Genomic DNA, 18892 nt, shown 5'->3' with positions numbered 1-18892 from the left:
AATATCATTCAAAGCAACAAACCGGATCAGAATCACTGTAATCATAACCCAGAACAATGTCCCTAAAATGCCTAGGAGAAAAGAAAGGTCTTTGCCTGTCGCCGCAAAGATAACACGGAGGTGTTGGGTGACGGGTTTTTAATCACTGGACTTATCAGTGATAGCAGAGTACAACGGTCTTAACTATGAAACTAGTAGAAGACTCAATAAATTGTAAGGCAGAGAATTTAGGTTTGTATTGTACAAAAATAAATACTTTACTGGCAGTTCATTATGGCATAAACAAGGTACAAATATACTCACACGTGATCAGATAGAAATACATCAGACAACAGTCTTCACAGGAACAGAGTGATTATTTAAGCTGGTTACAGAGATATCAAACACTCCTTATATACACTTTTCTGTACAACTGATGCAACACATAATTGGCACTCATAGAAAACTTCACACTATGTCACGGTCCAATTATACAATTAAGCACATCTGCAAACTTGACCTTTCCAGTAATTGTCTCTTGCTGACTCAAGGCTTTTATCCGGGTTTTGCAGATCGGTCCAGAAATATGGAAAAAGAAAAAAATCTGAGTCCAGTTCCAGGATCTCAACACCCTTTCATTTTTGCTTTTTATCAATATTTCATAACAACAATCATTTGTACAAATAATCACATTTCAGCCCTGCCTGAAACCCATCGTTTCACAGATCTCCCAATGTTTATGCCATAATGAACTGCCAGTAAAGTATTTATTTTTGTACACTACAAACCTAAATTCTCTGCCTTACAATTTATTGAGTCTTCTACTAGTTTCATAGTTAAGACCGTTGTACTCTGCTATCACTGATAATCCAGTGATTAAAAACCCGTCATTGGGTGAATCTCTTTGGGGAGTTTATTTCCTAAGTTGGGAGCCACCACTGAGAAGGCCTTCTCTCTTGTACCACCCACCCAGCTTCCTTTGCTGGGGTCACCTAGAGAAGGCCCTCTAAAGATGACCTCAGAGTCTGAGACAGTAAATACAGGAGGAGACAAGCCTTTAGATATATTTCATAGAATCATAGAATCATAGAATAGCAGAGTTGGAAGGGGCCTACAAGGTGATCGAGTCGAACCCCCTGCTCAATGCAGGAATCCACCCTAGAGCATCCCTGACAGACGCTTGTCCAGCTGCCTCTTGAATGACTCTAGTGTGGGAGAGCCCACAACCTCCCTAGGTAACTGGCTCTATTGTCATACTGCTCTAACAGTCAGGAAGTTTTTCCTGATGTCCAGCTGGAATCTGGCTTCCTGTCACTTCAGCCTGTTATTCCGTGTCCTGCACTCTGGGAGGATCGAGAAGAGATCCTGGCCCTCCTCTGTGTGACAACCTTTCAAGTCTTTGAAGAGTGCTCTCATGTCTCCCCTCAATCTTCTCTTCTCCAGGCTCAACACGCCCAGTTCTTTCAGTCTCTTTTCATAGGACTTTGTTTCCAGACCCCTGATCATCCTGGTTGCCCTCCTCTGTATTTCGACTTCACCCTTCGTTCCACCACCCTCCAGCAATTTTCCATTTGACACTGAGCCATTCTGTGGGGCGCTGGGAATTGCCAGCTGGTTAGACCCTCGTTCCGTGAAATCAGCTCCTCAAGGCTTCCTTTGTTTGACGTCCTGGCAAACGGCACCTGTTCGCAAACACTTTTGGTTGCAGGAGCTGCCACCCATCTTTGCAGTTTGAGGCTGTTTTTGGGCGCCTTCATTTTCCTAGAATCGATTCTTTTGTATGTGAGAGCAAGGGTGAGGCGGGGGAGACATCAGACTGCTGTTTAAAGCCACACAAAAAGGCTAGGCGGATGTCCTTCTGGCCAGTTTGCTGTAGTTAAAATATTTCTTGAACTCGGCCTTCTGATCACGGCTTCACACAACTCATTGTTGCAGCCAAGATCTTCGTAAGACAACCTAGAGAATTAAAAGGACAAAACCAGCAGACTGTGCCCAAATGCTAGCAAGTCGGGGTCCTGAAGAAGAGTGGTGAGAATAATGTGTCCCGTAGACGGGGCACCACCATAAAGAAGCCCCTTACTTCTGTGGCCACCCGGCCCAGGATACTCTGATGCCTGGGACAAAATGGCGCCCGCTCCCTATCCATGTACAAAAGTTGACCAGACTGGCAGTTGAATCTTTCCTCCACAGTGTTAAATGGGACAGCAGCAACATTCACCACACGTGAGGCGGTCGTAAGATAGCTCCATTAGTGTTCTCTCTGGTTCGGACTGAAACCCAAATTCACGGCCCTACTGGCATCAGAGCCACCATCCTGCACTGTGCTAATTTTCTAAAGACACCTGGACATATTGACCAGTTGCAACTTAGGAAAGCCAGCTTTGCTCAACTTGGTGCTTCCTTGATATTTCAGACTACAGCTCCCAGCATTCCTGTCCATTGGCCTTGCTGATGGTACCTGAAGTTTGCGGAAGGCCAAAGTAGCCCATTATTGGTTGAGTTCGGACATTCACGGGGAAAAGAAGCCATTCTCTGTCTATTCTCTAGCAGTAACGCTCCAGTATCTCAAACAGAGAGAACCATTTTCTATCCCTTGTTTCCTGCTCTTTTGAATGGGATTATCCAGGGCATGAACCAGGGTTTACTTGCTCCATATGCAAAGCAAGCGTTCTTCCCCTGAGATACAGGGAGATGGTTCAGTAATCCGAATGTGAAATCCAGTCAAAGCAAAAGCATTTATTTCCCCCTCAATTCCAGATATTTTGTATTTACTGAGAGATAAACCCACAAGGTCAGATATGTCCATTATCGTACCCTGGTTTAATGTTCTGCCTCTTGGCTCGGGGTCAAGCCTGGCCATGGCTATATATACCTTCCGTTGCCACCAGCTATGCCTGAATCATCAGTTGGTCACCATGTTCAACCTGGTCTTCATCACTTTGCTCCTGGGCTTTGGTAAGTGTCTTTGCCATTAGGGGGCTATGTGCCATTTAAGTTGGGGTGGTTAATTCCCAACTGGGGACGTGGCTCATTTTCTCCAGAGCTGCATATATGAGTCTCAGAACATCCCTCCCCAAATATGTTTGGGAAACTCAAGAAATTCCAAATCCACAACACAGCAATATCTTCATTAGGCCGCCCTGGTTTGTCTTCACGATATTCAGTGTCTTGATCATGTGTTCGATTCGGACCGAGGGGGCTCTCAGATGCCTCGCTTAAATTGCTTGTGGCTGGAATTGGACTACAAGGTGACTGTAAAACCTACCCTGATTTGAAACGTAGTTCCCAGTTGCGCTGCCAGGGTGCCGTGACAAATTAGTTCCTTGAAATAATCATGACTGGAGCTGGCATTTGATGCTGATAACGATTCACTTTTTAAACTCTATTTTTTAAAAAAACATTTAATTTTAAAATCAGAACAAAAACAGACGTGCAATTGCTGGTCAATTATTGTGGTTTGGAGAAATACTTTAAAAAATCAAAGATTGCTGTGACCCCAAAGTAGCCATCCCTTAAGGAGGTCATGTGCTGCCTCTCTGTGGCTGCAATCCCATAGGACCATCTGTGGGAGTAAGCCTCATTGAACTGAAGAGGCCTTACCTCTGAGTAGACAGGCCATAAGAACATATGAGGAGCCCCAGCAACTGGGGCACATGGGCTTACTGCCTCGGATACTGGAGGTAGCACGTCCGAGGATATCTCCTGCCTCACAGCCTGCTTGGAGGATGAAGAATTCTGCCATATTTCTGCATTGAGTGTGCCTGGATCATTCGTTTCCCCACAATACAGAGGCATGACAGAATTTACCTACCTTCTAATGAGGAAGCTCTGCATCAGCTACATTAGACCCATGCTCAGAACAGCGACTCATGCAGGGAGACATAAATGAGTGTGTGCCTCCGAGGGTGAGTCATTCTTTCATCCTTTTAAAACACACCTGTAAATCCCGCCCCTTGAAATCTCTATAATTCAGTGTGGCGGGTGGAGAAATGTATCTGGGCTATCAAAATTGTGGGAAGCTCAAGACCAGCCCCACTGGATTCCATTCCGTTCCTCCTCCATGTCAGCCACGAAGGGGAGAAGGTTCAGGTGATCTGTTAGGGCAGCCTTCCTCAACCTGGGGCGCTCCAGATGTGTTGGACTGCATCTCCCAGAATGCCCCAGCCAGCTGGCTGGGGCATTCTGGGAGTTGTAGTCCAACACATCTGGAGCGCCCCAGGTTGAGGAAGGCTGTGTTAAGGCGTTCACTTGGGGAAGCAGGGGGGGGGGGGCAAATGCCTGAGCGGCCAAAGAAGCACCAGCGCATAACTCCGCCCCTTTCATGCGCTCCATGCGTGAAAGGTCCCCGTGCGATTCCTGCCTCCTGGTGCATTCCTGATACGAAGTGCATTGAGCGTGGAGCGCTCTAAATGTTTGAGCAGGCAAAGCGTACGTAGGCTGTTTTATACTTTTCTTGGCTTTTACTGATGGGCGGTGTGGCTTCCCACATCTGGCTTTTCTTCTTTTTTGTCCATACATGTGGTGTAGCATTGTAGCATGGCAGTGTTTCAATGCTGCCCTGGGAAACTATGCTAAAAAAAAAGAAAAGAAAAGCTAACCAATTTACTTAAATAAGCAATGCATAACACTTTGGTGACCCGATTGCTTCCACATCACTCATCTGCCTCCCTCTTCCATACCCACGGAATTTCCCAGCCCACGGTTGTGGGAAACCATTTTATCAGCCTCGTATTGCCCGGGTCGTCGGCGGTGAGGATGCAAGACCCCACAGTTGGCCATGGCAGGTAAAGCGTGATGGCTTCCCGCTTGGGGTGTGCGCATGTTTGCTTTGGGGATCAAGGGAAAAAGCGATTTCGAAGCGGGACATTGTAGTCCTGTGCAGCGTCCCTCCACCAGATGCAGCAGAAGCAGACGACGGTTCCTCAAAACACTACCCGGCACAGAAATGAACGGGAAGCGTCTTGCAACCTGTTAGTAAAGCACAGAGGGAATGTACACCAGTTGCTGGGGAACATGGGTGGGAGGGTTCTGTTGCACCATGTCCTGCTTTGTGCGTCCCTGGTCAGCTGCTGTGTGAACAGAGTGCTGGACTAGATGGACCCTTGGTCTGATCCAGCATCAGGGCTGCTCTTATGTTCTTCTAAACTGAATGAAGGGGGGCATTTTTGACGGATAGGCGATGGTCATCCCAAAATGGATGGAGTGGAATCAGTGGTGGTGGGGAATGGCAGACGGCCATGTCTCCTTTCCCTAGCCTCGCTACTTCTCCCCCCGACCCCAATGCTGATCCTATGCTGCTTTCCCAGACTTTGCACATGTCTGTCCCCTCCCTCTAAAAGGTTGAATAATCTCCTAAGACTTGGTAAGTAGAGCTTTAAGCTCAAATACGATTGTATTCCACTCGCTTCATTTTTGCCTTCAACTCTGCCCACCATTGGAATGTGGCTCTATGTAGAGGATGTCAGGGTTCACCTGACAGCCCTGCAAGGTAGGCCCCTGGACCAAACGTCCTGAACTCCCAGGCAACCCACCTCCCCAGCCCTGTCCACAACCGGGACGAGCCAGATGTTCAGGGAATAACACACAGACTCTCATTTAGGGACCAAAGCAATTTATTGCCAACACTAAAAACTAACACGTAGGGCCTTGGTCGATAAAAAAAGACTTTAAAAAGGAAGGGGAGAAGGGAAAGGGGAATTGGGAAAAGGGGGTGAGGTAGAAAGGTGAGGAAAAGCTCTAACATCTAACCATTACCCCAATAAACAGTCATACGTCCCTACAGTAGAGTCGGAAGGGGCCTCTAAGGCCATCGAGTCCAAGCCCCTGTTCAATGCAGGAATCCACCTCAAAGCATCCCTGATAAGGTGCCTCTTGAAGGCCTCCAATGTGGGAGAACCCACGACCTCCCTAGGTCATTGGTTCCATTGTCATACTGCTCTAACAGGATGTTTTTCCTGATGTCCAGACGGAATCTGGCTTCTTATATCTTCCTGCACTCGGATGATGGAGAAGAGATACTGGCTCTCCTCTGTGTGACAACCTTTCAAGTCCTCGAAGAGTGCTCTCATGTCTCCCCTCAATCTTCTCTTCTCAAAGCTAAACATGCCCAGTTCTTTCGGTCTCTCCCCATAAGGGAGCGTCTCCAAAATTGAATTCTGACCGTGGGCTGAAAGAGGCTAAATGTGTGTTTTTTGTAAGCATTGGTCAGGCCATGGAGGTCTCAGAATTCATTCTGACAACAGGCCATTGCTCATCTTTCATCAAGCCTGAAAAACGTTCCTCGTCTAATGTGTAACAGCAGAGCTACACCCTGAAATGAAATGGCAGCTCTAGTGTTATGAGTGGGCCGTTTTTCGGACAGTAATTCATCAGCGTATTTTCAGAGCCAATGGCCTGTGTTGTAGAGCCCTCCGGGATCAGACCAAGGGTCCGTCTAGTCCAGCATTCTGTTCTCACAGTGGCCAGAATGCTGGACTAGATGTTGACTAGTCCTTCCTTGTATTTATCCTGAATCTCCCATCAATCATCTTCATGGGATGACCCCGGGTTCTAATAGTATGGGAGAGGGAGAAAAATATTGCAGCCTCTCTGAAAGATCCAGGTACGGCCAACGCCATAGCCAGGTTAATGATGGTTATCTTCTGGCCTCTGCGTCTCACATCTTTCTGTCTTTGGGGTCGCTTTCCAGGTCTCTCTCCAGTACAACAAGAATGGCGTCTGGGCACATACATGTGGCGGGACCCTCATTGGGTCCAGCTGGGTTCTGACGGCTGCCCATTGCATCAGGTAAACTCCACCACCACCAAGAGTCAAGACAGAACTGCGATAGAGCATGCCAGAAATCCAGTGGAGGCTGGTGGCTCCGATGTCAATAGGGTGGTGAATCCAGTCTGGCTTTGTTGGTCCCTAGCCAACAGCTGGTTGGCCCCTGTGTGAACAGAGTGCTGGACTAGATGGACCCTTGGTCTGATCCAGCATCAGGGCTCTTCTTGTGTTCTTATGTTCTTAAGGTGCTGAACTCAAACACTGCAGGGGGAAAAACACCCTATTTTATTTTATTTATTTATTTATTTATTTATTTATTACATTTTTATACCGCCCAATAGCCGAAGCTCTCTGGGCGGTTCACAAAAATTAAAACCACAATAAAACATTAAAACCACGATAAAACAACCAACAGGTTAAAAGCACAATTACAAAATACAGTACAACCAGGATAAAACCATGCAGCAAAATTGATATAAGATTAAAATACAGAGTTAAAACAGTAACATTTAAATTTAAGTTAAAATTAAGCGTTAAAATACTGAGAGAATAAAAAGGTCTTCAGCTGGCGACGAAAAGAGTACAGTGTAGGCGCCAGGCGGACCTCTCTGGGGAGCTCGTTCCACAACCGGGGTGCCACAGCGGAGAAGGCCCTCCTCCTAGTAGCCACCTGCCTCACTTCCTTTGGCAGGGGCTCACAGAGAAGGGCTCCTGTAGATGATCTTAAGGTCCGGGCAGGTGCATATGGGAGGAGGCGTTCCTTCAAATAACCTGGCCCCAAACCGTTTAGGGCTTTAAATGTCAATACCAGCACTTTGAATCAGGCCTGGACCTGGACTGGCAGCCAATGAAGCTGGAAAAGGACTGGCGTAATGTGATCCCTAGGGTAATTTCCAACTTTCTCCACATCAAATTACATCCTGAATGTTTAAGTTCCAAATTACACCCCCCCACACACACACACACTTATTTGTTTATTGAATTTTTATACCACCCAATAGCTGAAGTTCCCTGGGTGGTTCACAAAAATTAAAAGCATTCAAAGTATAAAACTAACAGTATAAAAACATGATATAAAATACAATATAAAAGCTCAACCAGATAAAAACAGCAGCAATGCAAAATTACAAATTTAAAACACCAAGTTAAAATTTATTTATAGACTGTTAAAATGCTGGGAGAATAAAAAGGTCTTCACCTGGCGTCTAAAAGCATATAATGTAGGTGCCAAGCGAACCTCCTTAGGGAGCTCATTCCACAGCCGGGGTGCCACAGCAGAGAAGGCCCTGCTCCTGGTAGCCACCTGCCTCACTTCTTTTGGCAGGGGCTCATGGAGAAGGAACCCTGTGGATGACCTTAGTGTCTGGGCAGGTACATATGGGAGGAGGCATTCCTTCAGATAGCCTGGCCCCAAGCCTTTTAGGGCTTTAAGTGTATGTGTGTGTGTGTAAAATTATATCATGCTTTTCTATTATTCATTTTCAAAGGATCTAACACACTGGATAAAATACACTACATCCAAAACAGACAAACAAACATGCTACTGATGTAGATTGATAAAACACTGTAAAAAGAATAAGAGGGGGAGGAAAAGGAGGAGGAGAAAGAGATTCTTTTATATGGTGTTTTTAACAATAGGCAGGGAGAATAAGCATGCATCAGTAAAACGCCACATACAAAAATCTTGATGCGGTCATACTGTTGCCACATCAAGATTGCCTTTCTTGCAGTGTTTTACTGAAGCACACGTGTTTTTCACACCAGAGGCTGGAGAGGAGATGCAAGTGACTCGAACCTTAAAGTGGTGACAAACTGGACATGCACCAAATCTGGAATGAATTTGAAAAATCCCCATAGTTAAACCAGAATTCAAGGAGCGTAGATGCTACACAGGGCGGGGCACGGCCATGGAACACGATGGGAAATTGTTTGCTGGGGGCCAAAAACACAGACAGATGCTGTGGAAAGTCATCGAGAAACTGGGATTTCATGTCGGGGGTTTCTTTTTCTCTGTGGTTCTGCAGCTCCAGCCGGACTTATCGTGTCTTTCTGGGAAAACAAAACCTAAAAGAAGAGGAGGCCGGTTCTGTGGCCGTTGATGTGGAGAAGATGATCGTCCATGAGAAATGGAACGCCTTGCTGATCAGGTAAGTCTGGGGTCTCCAACAAGGTGCCCGTGGGTAACAAGGTGCCCCATGGACACCTCTCTTGCTGCTGCTCTCTGCCCTTCCTGATTTTTATTTTATATAATATTTTAAGATTATTTATTTAATCAAAAGCCTTCCCCCCCCCCTTCAAACTGGCAAGCTGGCATGCTGCCCAGCGAAGGGCGGCCATCTTTATTTGGGTCCAAAATAGTTTTGCTTTTATTTATCTGCCCATCTTTGATTTGTGGGCAATCCACTTTTCTTTTATCCCTGCCAGTTGGCCTTCCAGGAAATGAATGTTTTGGGAGAGGTCATGCTCACCGTGGGAGCTTTTTTGTTTGTTTGTTTATTTATTATTTATTGCTGAATTTATATCCAGCCTGTTTTCCTCCAAGGAACCCAAGGCGGTGTACATAAACCTCCTCCTCCCCATTTTATCCTCACAACAACAACCCTGTGAGGTGGGTCGGGCTGAGAGCCTGGGACTGGCCCAAAGTCGCCCAGTGGGTTTCCATGGCCGAGTGGCGACTAGAACCCGGATCTCCCGACTCCCAGTTTGAGACTTTAGCCGCTACACCACACTGGCTCTTGTTGTGAATAAGCAAGCAGCCATTTTGTGAGAGAGCCCACGACATCCTCTCAAATTGCCAGCTTTGCCCACAGACCCAAAAAGGCTGAGGAGCCCCCGATTCATCCCAATGGTATCCGTAGGAAAGTCGCTTTACCTTGGGAGTCGATTCCCGGTGGTGCATTCTGCTCTGCGATAGCCACCGCAGCCGTTGTGATAGCCACTATGGCCATGCCCCAAGGAAAATCTGTTGTTATACCCACCCTGTGAGATATATCTCCTGTTGTTCTATTATTTATACTCCAAAGAGCGCTTGCCAGTGGAGGCTGGTGGTTCCGAGGTCAGTGGGACAGTGAATCCACTCCGGGTTTCAGTCGGAACCCGGAGTGGATTCACTGTCCCACTGACCTCGGAACCACCAGCCGCCAATGGCTGTCACTCGCATCCTTTGGGCGAAAGGTTTTTAAACGCCATTTCCCCCCTCTCCCCCCGGTTTGCAGCAACGACATCGCCCTGATCAAACTGGCGGAGCCCGTGGAGTTCACCGATACGATCCAGCCCTCCTGCCTGCCTCCCCCCGAAAAAGTTCTGGCCCAGAACTATCCCTGCTACGTCACCGGATGGGGACGCCTCTGGAGTAAGTTGGACAGCTTTCCACCCTTCTGTCGCTGGAACAGAACGATTCTGGTACCTGCGCTGAAACCAGAAGGCAGGTCCAGGTGCCAGGGGAGGGCGGGTCTGGAAACAAAGTCCTGTGAAGAGAGACTGAAAGAACTGGGCATGTTTAGCCTGGAGAAGAGAAGTTTGAGGGGAGACAGGATAGCACTCTTCAAAGACTTCAAAGGTTGTCACACAGAGGAGGGCCAGGATCTCTTCTCGATCCTCCTAGAGTGCAGGACACGGAATAACGGGCTCAAGTTACAGGAAGCCAGATTCCAGCTGGACATCAGGAAAAACTTCCTGACTGTTAGAGCAGTACGACAATGGAATCAGTTACCTAGGGAGGTTGTGGGCTCTCCCACACTAGAGGCAGCAGGACAAGCATCTGTCAGGGATGCTTTAGGGTGGATTCTTACATTGAGCAGGGGGTTGGACTCGATGGCCTTGTAGGCCCCTTCCAACTCTGTTATTCTATGATTCTATGATTCTAAGTCATGCCAGAAAGTGGACGTGAGTCTTTGGGCAATGAATATTTTTTCCATTTCTCCTGTTTGTTTCCTGCTCTGCAGCTGGTGGTCCCATCGCTGACAACCTTCAACAGGCCTTGCTGCCCGTGGTGGATCACCAGACCTGCACCCAACGGGACTGGTGGGGTTCTATGGTCAAGACTACCATGTTGTGTGCGGGAGGAGACGGCGTCGTTTCAGGGTGCAATGTAGGTTTCTCCAGCACGACTTATGTTGAATTTTATCCTGGAATTCCCATAAGAACAAGAGTTGTCAAGGAAGGCTCTTAGACACGCATCAGGCCTCCTCAGGAGCCAATGGTTACCTCCGGCCTAAGTGAACTGTTAAAACAAATGAGAGCACTTCTGAGGACGTGCAGAGTATATAATTGCCTCCTCCTTCAACTTCCCTCTTCCCAAATTCGGAATTCGGGACATGCTTTCCAGAAGAGAGGGGTGTAACTTGAGCCACCTGCCTCTCTCTCAAAAATGTGCGGCTAAAAGATCACCCCAATTTCTGTGCAATCATGTATCTTCTCTCCCCTCAAAACTCTTCCCACAGAGTGGCATATGGCAAGCGGAAATGCAGCCAGGCAAGGTTTTTGGTAGAGGCTGTCTTCATGAAATCCAACACAACACACACAATGATCAACAATCAACTTTCCGACCAGCCCTATACCTGGTGTAGATGGATCCAGTGAATTTTGCCTGGGTTCGGGCCCTTTCATACTTGGTTTTCATCTTTTGCTGATTCATATATTATAATACGCTGTTCTGTTTTGTTTTCTTGTGCCAGGGAGATTCTGGAGGTCCCCTGAACTGCCAAAATGGCGACGATTGGGAGGTCCATGGCATCGTGAGCTTTGGATCAACTTGGGCCTGCAATTCCGCGAAGAAGCCGACCGTTTTCACCCGGGTGTCCTCTTACATCTCTTGGATCAAGGAGGTGAGAACGGCCGGGGTTCTCCGTTTTGCTCAGCAAAGCTATGCGCAGATGACGGTTGGAACAGAGTCCTTCACGCTGGTGTTGCTGATAAACGTTGAACATAATTAGTCCCACGACCATCTCCTGCAAAACTCAAACGTTCTTATAATCCAAGTGCTGATGTTCAGAATTTGTACTGAGAATTCAACACCAGAGAAACAACGGAGGAAGGAGAAGGAAGGGAGGGCGGTGTAAAACCCGGAGGAGGCTGGTGGCTCTGATATCAGTAGGGTGCTGTATCCACTCGGGTTTCAGTCAGAACCAGTCAGAACTCTAAAGGAGCTCTGGTTCCGACTGAAACCCATAGTGGATTCACTGTCCCACTGACCCCGGAGTCACTAGCCTCAACTAGTAAAGATGTTGAAATCTGCACTAGTTTGAAGCCCTATTGAGGAATTCCTTCAACCAATTCATTCCCAATCTTTGCATGTTCAGCTGCCCCTACTTTGAATCCCCCTTGATGCCTTCACACTGCGCATACTGACGTCTGGACTAGGGCTGTGCTCCGCTCCGATTCGGATTGCGAATCTGGAGCGGAGTGACCCAATCTGCCAAAGGTGGATCCGAAGCGGGTCAGGGGAGCTGCGGATTGAGGCGAAGTGATTCGCCTCCATCCAGAGCTCTGAATACAGGTAAGCGAGGGGGGAAGAGGGGCTCACCTGGCACCACCGCTGCAGTCCACAGTTTTGCCCCCCTTCCCCACTTACCTGCCTCCGCCGAGCGGGGGAGGGTCGGATCGACCTGAAGTGGATTGGCCCGATCTGAAAGTTGCGGATTGGGCCACGAAGCAGTTCGGGGGGTCCGTGCACAGCCCTAGTCTGGACATCTGACTGTGCATAAGGCTCTTAAAATTGTTGCATGTGTTTTAAACGTTTTAATGTTGAAGCATATTTAATTATATTTTTAAACTTTTGTATATTTCTATTGATAGGTTTTAATTGTATATGTTTTAATTTTGTAAAGCCACCTTGAGGCCCAGCATTGGGCAAAAAGTGGGATCCTAATAATAATAATAATAATAATAATAATAATAATAATAATGATGATAATAATAATAGGTCACAGTTATTCCATTAGTCACATCAGTCACTGGCATCACATCAAAAAACTATACAGAAATCCTTCAGAAACTGGGCCTACCAAAATACATCCACACCACCATCCCGAAAGTGGTCATACTTAAAACAGGTCCAATAGTCAGGAAATTCCTGAATCTGTAAAAGACAGCACGACTTGGCAATGCCCGTCATGTCTGTCTAGAAAAATCGCCATGAGCATGAAAGAGATGATGATGATGATGATGATAAAGTATCCCTCTCCATCAAACCACTTCAGGCTTTGTACATTCAGGTCAAACTTCTGGGTACAGATTCTCTTGCATATACTCAGCTGGGTTAACCAGTCTGTTGTCTGAGGCGAAGGACAAGATGGCGCCTCCTTTGCATTCCACGTGCCAAAGCTGGTCAGACTGGCAAATGAATCTTTCTCAAACCACAGTTATGAGATATTTGGGGGCTGCGTGACAAGCAGTAGAGCCAACAGCAATCTCCTGCAATACCTTCTTGCCACCTCCCGGTATTTGCCACCTGAGGTGACTGCCTCACTTTGCCTAATGGGAGGGCCGGCCCCAGTATACTGCTTGGTGGTTCCAAACATTGGCGTCAGCAAGAGCAGGAGGCTGGAAACTTTGGGCGAGCAAGAAATCTTTAGCAATAGAGGTTGGTGGATTGGAGGAGCAAAGGTCGTGGACCAAGTCCCGGTCAAGTTTATTGTATTTAGCAACCAGCCATTATACCATTTTGCATATATGTGTCACAATCATTCACCCTCTCAGCCTTTGCGTGCAAGAGCAGGGCCAGCTCAAGAAATTTAGCAGTTCTAAAAGTTACATGGACAGGATGGATCAAAATAGGGGAAGAGAAGCCAGGGCGTGGAAGGGTTTGAAGGGAAGAACAAGGAATGTCCACTGGATCCAAGAAGGTGTTGTCCATGTTGGGAGCATTGAACAGATGTTCCCAAGCCTAGATTCCACAGCTAACAGTAGCATTGGGAAAGAGGCCGTTGGCTGGACACAACTACTAGAACAGGGGGTGGGAGCATGGATGACCCCCACCCAACATTCCCACTAGAGGCCTTCAAGAGGCAGCTGGACAGCCATCTGTCAGGGATGCTTTAGGGTGGATTCCTGCATTGAACAGGGGGTTGGACTCGATGGCCTTGTAGGCCCCTTCCAACTCTGCTATTCTATGATTCTATGATTCCATGGGCTGGATGACATCAAGGGGGTAGCCACTCCCTCTGGTGTCATCCGGTCCCCACCCAAATCACTGATTCAAACTACAGCCAGGGATTGGCTTGGAAAACTCTCTCACACAACACTTTTCTAACTGAGGCAGAACTTGGAGGAAGTTCCTCTGCCCTGGGCTAAACACTGAGCTCAGGCGATGTTCATCCGTCCCAGCCTGGCAGTATTTGTACTCTAGTATGTGCTGGATGTGTTTGCTTCTCAATCTACCCAACACTCTTCTGTTTGTCTGTTTTTCTCCCCTAGAAAATAAGCGAGAACTGAGGATTCCGCCCCGTGCATTTGCGGATCAGTGTGGCCAAAGCTTAATAAACCTCTTCATCATCGTAAACAAACGTTGTGTTGGTGCGTTTTCCGGCCTGAAACTCATGGCGTTTCTTACACACACACACACACGAACACACACGCACATGCTCCAGTATTTCACAGGGTGGAAAAAATGGCAACATTCTTGTGCAAATGGCCCCGTTTTCCTGGTGCAGTCATAAGAACACAAGAAGCATGATGCTGGATCAGACCAAAGGGCTATCAAGTCCAGCGTTTGATTCACACAATGGCCAGCCTGATGCCCCAATGGGAAACCCACCAGTGGGACCCGGGCACAGCAGTGCTGCCCTGCTCATGACCCCCAGGAACTGGTATGCAGAGGCCAGTGGAGGTTGGTGGCTCCGATGTCAGTGGGACGGTGAATCCTCTCCAGGTTTAAGTCAGAAGCATTTCGGGAAAGCTGACTTAGTACATTCTTGTTTAACAGAATTAGCATCCACCTGGCTTTTAAACTGGAGGAAGAGAGGTGAAGGTTGCAGAGTAAAGGAAATGAATATTGCACACAGAACAGAGACTAGACCCTTCATCAATGTACAGTAGTAGAGGAGAACTCAGGCATTGCTTTTTGGAATCAGTACTGCTTCCAGATATTGGGGGCCCTTGGGTAGGATGCTCTCAATGGACCCTGCTTTCTGAGTAGGAAACCACTGCACGTTCTTGTCATGGGCCAGGACTGGCGTCCCTCAGAGATGGACTCTGGGGAGGCATCAGAACCAGTTTCTGGTCCTTCTAAAGAGAGGCCCGCTATCTTGGACCCCATATCTTGTCCACGCAACCCCCAGGAGGTGCACCAACCTCTGACTCTGAGGAGTGGGCTTCAGACTCTTCTAGTGAGCAGGGAGACCCTGGGTAGCACTCCCCAACTGGCACCCCCCTTCTCCCAACTTCATTCCTTGGAGTTGTCAACACCTGCAGGAAAAGGCTGCTGGCCCTTTAAGAGCCAGACGCAGCACCCAAAGGGGCGTAGTTTCCAGAGAGACTCTCCTGGCCCAACTATAAAAGCCAGCCAGTTGCTTCCAGGCCGTGGGAGTAGCTGGTTAGTTCTCGAACTGCAGGACCGCTGACCAAGGTCCTGAAACTTAGCCTTAGTTCCAGATGCGACCCAGCCATCTTGACCACACCAAGTCTCCTTGCCTGAGCCGTCACCCAGGACAGGTGATGGATTTCCTTCACGGAGCATCAGAATTTGCTGGCTCTCTCCCTCGGGCCCAGTTCACACCAGGGTGGCCCTCACATGAAGTCACCAAAAAAAAAAAAAAAAGAGGAAATGCACAAATTTGCACAAGTAACTATGGTTTTGCACAAGTAACTGGTTAAAAACACTATGGTTTAAATAGAAGTAACCATAGATGGGCAGCTTCTAGGGTCCTTCCCTAACTTCTTGGGGTTCTTGAAACTGGATTTGGACTGGGCAGGTCTTCTAATGGATGATATCTGATGGTCCTTCACAGAGAGGACTATTCCCTTAAAGGAGGCCGGATGGACACCATAATTCACAGAAATGCTCAGAGTGAATTCTGTAGTTCGACTGTATGAAGAAATCCTGAATCTCGCACCATTCAAGTTCATTACATAGGTTCTGAGCTGGCAGTGACTGTCTAAGAAAGAGATCTTGGGGTTGTGGTGGAGAGCTCAATGAAAATGTCCACCCAGTGTGCGGCCGCTGTAAAGAAGGCAAACTCCATGTTAAACATAACTGGAAAAGGAATTGAGAATAAAATGGCCGGTATCATACTGCCTTTATACAAATCTATGGTGCGACCACACTTGGAATACTGTGTACCGTTCGGGTCACCACACCTAAAACAAGATATTCTAGAACTAGAAAAAGTGCAGAAAGGGGCAACTAAAATGATGAAGGGGCTGGAGCATCTCCCGATGAGGGAAGGTTACATCAACTGGGATTGTTTAGCTTGGAAAAAAGGAGGCTATAGGGAGACATGATATCGGTGTTCCAAATTATGCATGGTGTGGAGAATGTGGACAGGGAGATATTTTTCTCCCTCTCCCATAATACTAGAACCCAAAGGTGTCATCCCATGAAGCTGATTCAGGACAGATAAAAGGAAGGACTTCTTCACACAGTGCATTGTTAAACTATGGACCTCACTACCACAAGATGTGGTGATGGCCACCAATTTGGACGGCTTTCAAAGGGGGTTGGATAAATTCTTGGAGGAGGAGTCTATCAATGGCTACTAGCCCTGATAGTTCTGTGCTATCTCCAGTATAGGCATTAAGCCTATATACATGAGTTGCTGGGGAACATGGGCAGGAGGGTGCTGTTGCACCTGTGTCCCGCTTGTGCATTCCTGGTCAACAGCTGGTTGGCCCCTGTGTGAACAGAGTGCTGGACTAGACGGACCCTTGGTCTGATCCAGCATCAGGGCTCTTCTGATGTTCTTATTACAACCGTGAGTTCTATTATGGGAAAAGGACATGTTTGCTGCCTACTTTCTCTAAACCATGCATACTTTTATATACTTCTGCCATGTCCCTCCTCAATACTTGCCTTTTTTCTCAGCTAAAACGCCCCCATTCGCAGGAGTCCCCTGGGTTTGATGACAGCCTCAATGGCACAGCTATATTATTGGGGGTAATAATATTACTGGGTGACTTCAAAGGCGTGGGGTAAGGACAGATGAAGGCAAACTGGAGCATGTCCAGAAGAGACCAACCAGGATGATGAAAGGTTTAGAAACCAAGTCCTATGAGAAATGGTTACAAGAGCAGGGCTTGGAGAAGAGGAAATTAAGCAGAGACTTGATAGCAGACTTCAAATATCTGAAGGCTGTCACATGTAAACTGGAGCGGATTTATTTTCTCTTGTTTCATTCATTTATTTCATTCCTTATCTTTCTTCCCCCCCCCAGATTCTTTGTTTTTGTTTATTTTACAAGCATTCAATTGTAAAAATAATTAAGAAATAATAAATCATTCATAATCCATTTTACAAGTAAAAAAAAAAGGTAAGATATAAAATACAGTCTATTCTGCCCCATAATATCCCTAATACGGAATGTGGATTAGCACTCTCTTGTACGTAATGGAATAGTACATATTTTAAAAGGTCAATTTTTCAACAAAAGGATCATACAACTGTCTGCTCTCCCTTAACCTAATCAAATTTCTAATTTTTACATGAACACTATGGCAGGATCTACACTATTGCTTTCATAGAATTATAGAATAGTAGAGCTGGAAGGGGCCTATAAGGCCATCAAGTCAAACCCCCTGCTCACTGCAGGAATCCACCCTAAAGTATCCCTGACAGATGGTTGTCCAGCTGCCTCTTGAAGGCCTCTAGTGTGGGAGAGCCCACAACCTCCCTAGGTAACTGGTTCCATTGTTGTACTGCTCTAATAGTCAGGAGGTTTTTCCTGATGTCTAGTCTGTCACTTGAGCCCATGATTCCATGTCCTGCACTCTGGGATGATCGAGAAGAGATCCTGGCCCTCCTCTGTGTGACAACCTTTCAAGTATTTGAAGAGTGCTATCATGTCTCCCCTCCATCTTCTCTTCTCCAGGCTAAACATGCCCTGTTCTTTCAGTCTCTCTTCATAGAGTTTTGTTTCCAGGCCCCTGATCATCCTCGTTGCCTTCTTCTGAACATGCTCCAGCTTGTCTGCGTCCTTCTTGAAGTGTGGTGCCCAGAACTGGACACAGTACTCAAGATGAGGCCTAACCAGTGCTGAATAGTGGGGAACCAGTACCTCGCACGATGTTGGTGCCTCATCAGGGAGATCATTCTGTAAGTGGGGCGGCCACCACTGAGAAGGCCCTGATCCATTTTGCCACCCGCCGAGCCTCCCTCAGAGGAGGGCCTTAGATGCTGAATGTAACATGCAAGTCAGCTCATGCTTGGAGAGGCGCTCCATCAGGTGGTGTGATCCCGAGCCCTGTAAGGCTTTATATGGGCAAACCTGCACGTTGAGTCAGTTCAGCAGCGAGTGCAAGCAGGGCAGAATCGGGGTTACCTGTTCGGAGGCAGGGCTAGAACCAATGTGTGGAAATCGCAGGGAGGCAAATCTTGGCTAAACATTAGGAGACACCAATGGTAAGGGGTATTCAACCATGGAGCAGAGTTCTTCGGGAGTTGGTGGACTCTCCTTCATTGGAAGTATCCAAGCAGAGGCTGGCTGGTCATCTGTCAGTCTACATTGCATTGAGCAGAGGGGTTAGACTATATCAGCCTTCCTCAACCTGGGGCGCTCCAGATGTGTTGGACTGCATCTCCCAGAATGCCCCAGCCAGCTGGCTGGGGCATTCTGGGAGATGCAGTCCAACACATCTGGAGCGCCCCAGGTTGAGGAAGGCTGATCTAGATGATCTCTGAGATCCCTTCCAACTCTATGGTTCTATGAAACGAAGCCCCTTCTGCACTGCACCTCCAGGCGCAGAGCAGCTGAGAAGAAGCTGTCGGATGAATGTGACCTGTGGCTGGAGCATAATGCGTTGCCATGCTGTATTTGTGCCGCAGGAGAGTTTCAAGCATGCAGCCCTCCTGCACCCTCCCCCACTGATACCGTCACATATGCAGAATTCCCACAGGGCTGCAAACATTTGCAAATGATTCCCTAATTGCTATCAAGCCCTGCAAGGTCAGGACATGGAACAAGGCCTTCATTTTCCATAGATAAGGTTGACCTTG

At 47.4% G+C, this 18892-nt stretch overlaps 1 protein-coding gene across 1 annotated transcript; it reads left to right on the top strand.

Annotated features, from left to right (window-relative positions):
- The first annotated feature begins 2894 nt into the window (after positions 1 to 2894).
- On the top strand, positions 2895 to 14191 carry LOC134411573 (chymotrypsin-C-like). Its single transcript, XM_063145438.1, has 7 exons — positions 2895 to 2934; positions 6642 to 6765; positions 8769 to 8891; positions 9960 to 10096; positions 10689 to 10834; positions 11421 to 11570; positions 14161 to 14191. The coding sequence occupies exons 1-7, from the start codon at positions 2895 to 2897 to the stop codon at positions 14176 to 14178; spliced, it is 738 nt and encodes a 245-aa protein (XP_063001508.1). The 3' UTR covers positions 14179 to 14191.
- The last annotated feature ends 4701 nt before the right edge of the window (positions 14192 to 18892 follow it).

The sequence above is a fragment of the Elgaria multicarinata genome, chromosome 20 (genome assembly GCF_023053635.1).
Source record: "Elgaria multicarinata webbii isolate HBS135686 ecotype San Diego chromosome 20, rElgMul1.1.pri, whole genome shotgun sequence".
NCBI classification, from domain to species: Eukaryota; Metazoa; Chordata; class Lepidosauria; order Squamata; family Anguidae; genus Elgaria; species Elgaria multicarinata.
The sequence above is the reverse complement of the archived record's forward strand: the minus strand, read 5'-3'. Positions and strand labels throughout refer to the sequence as shown.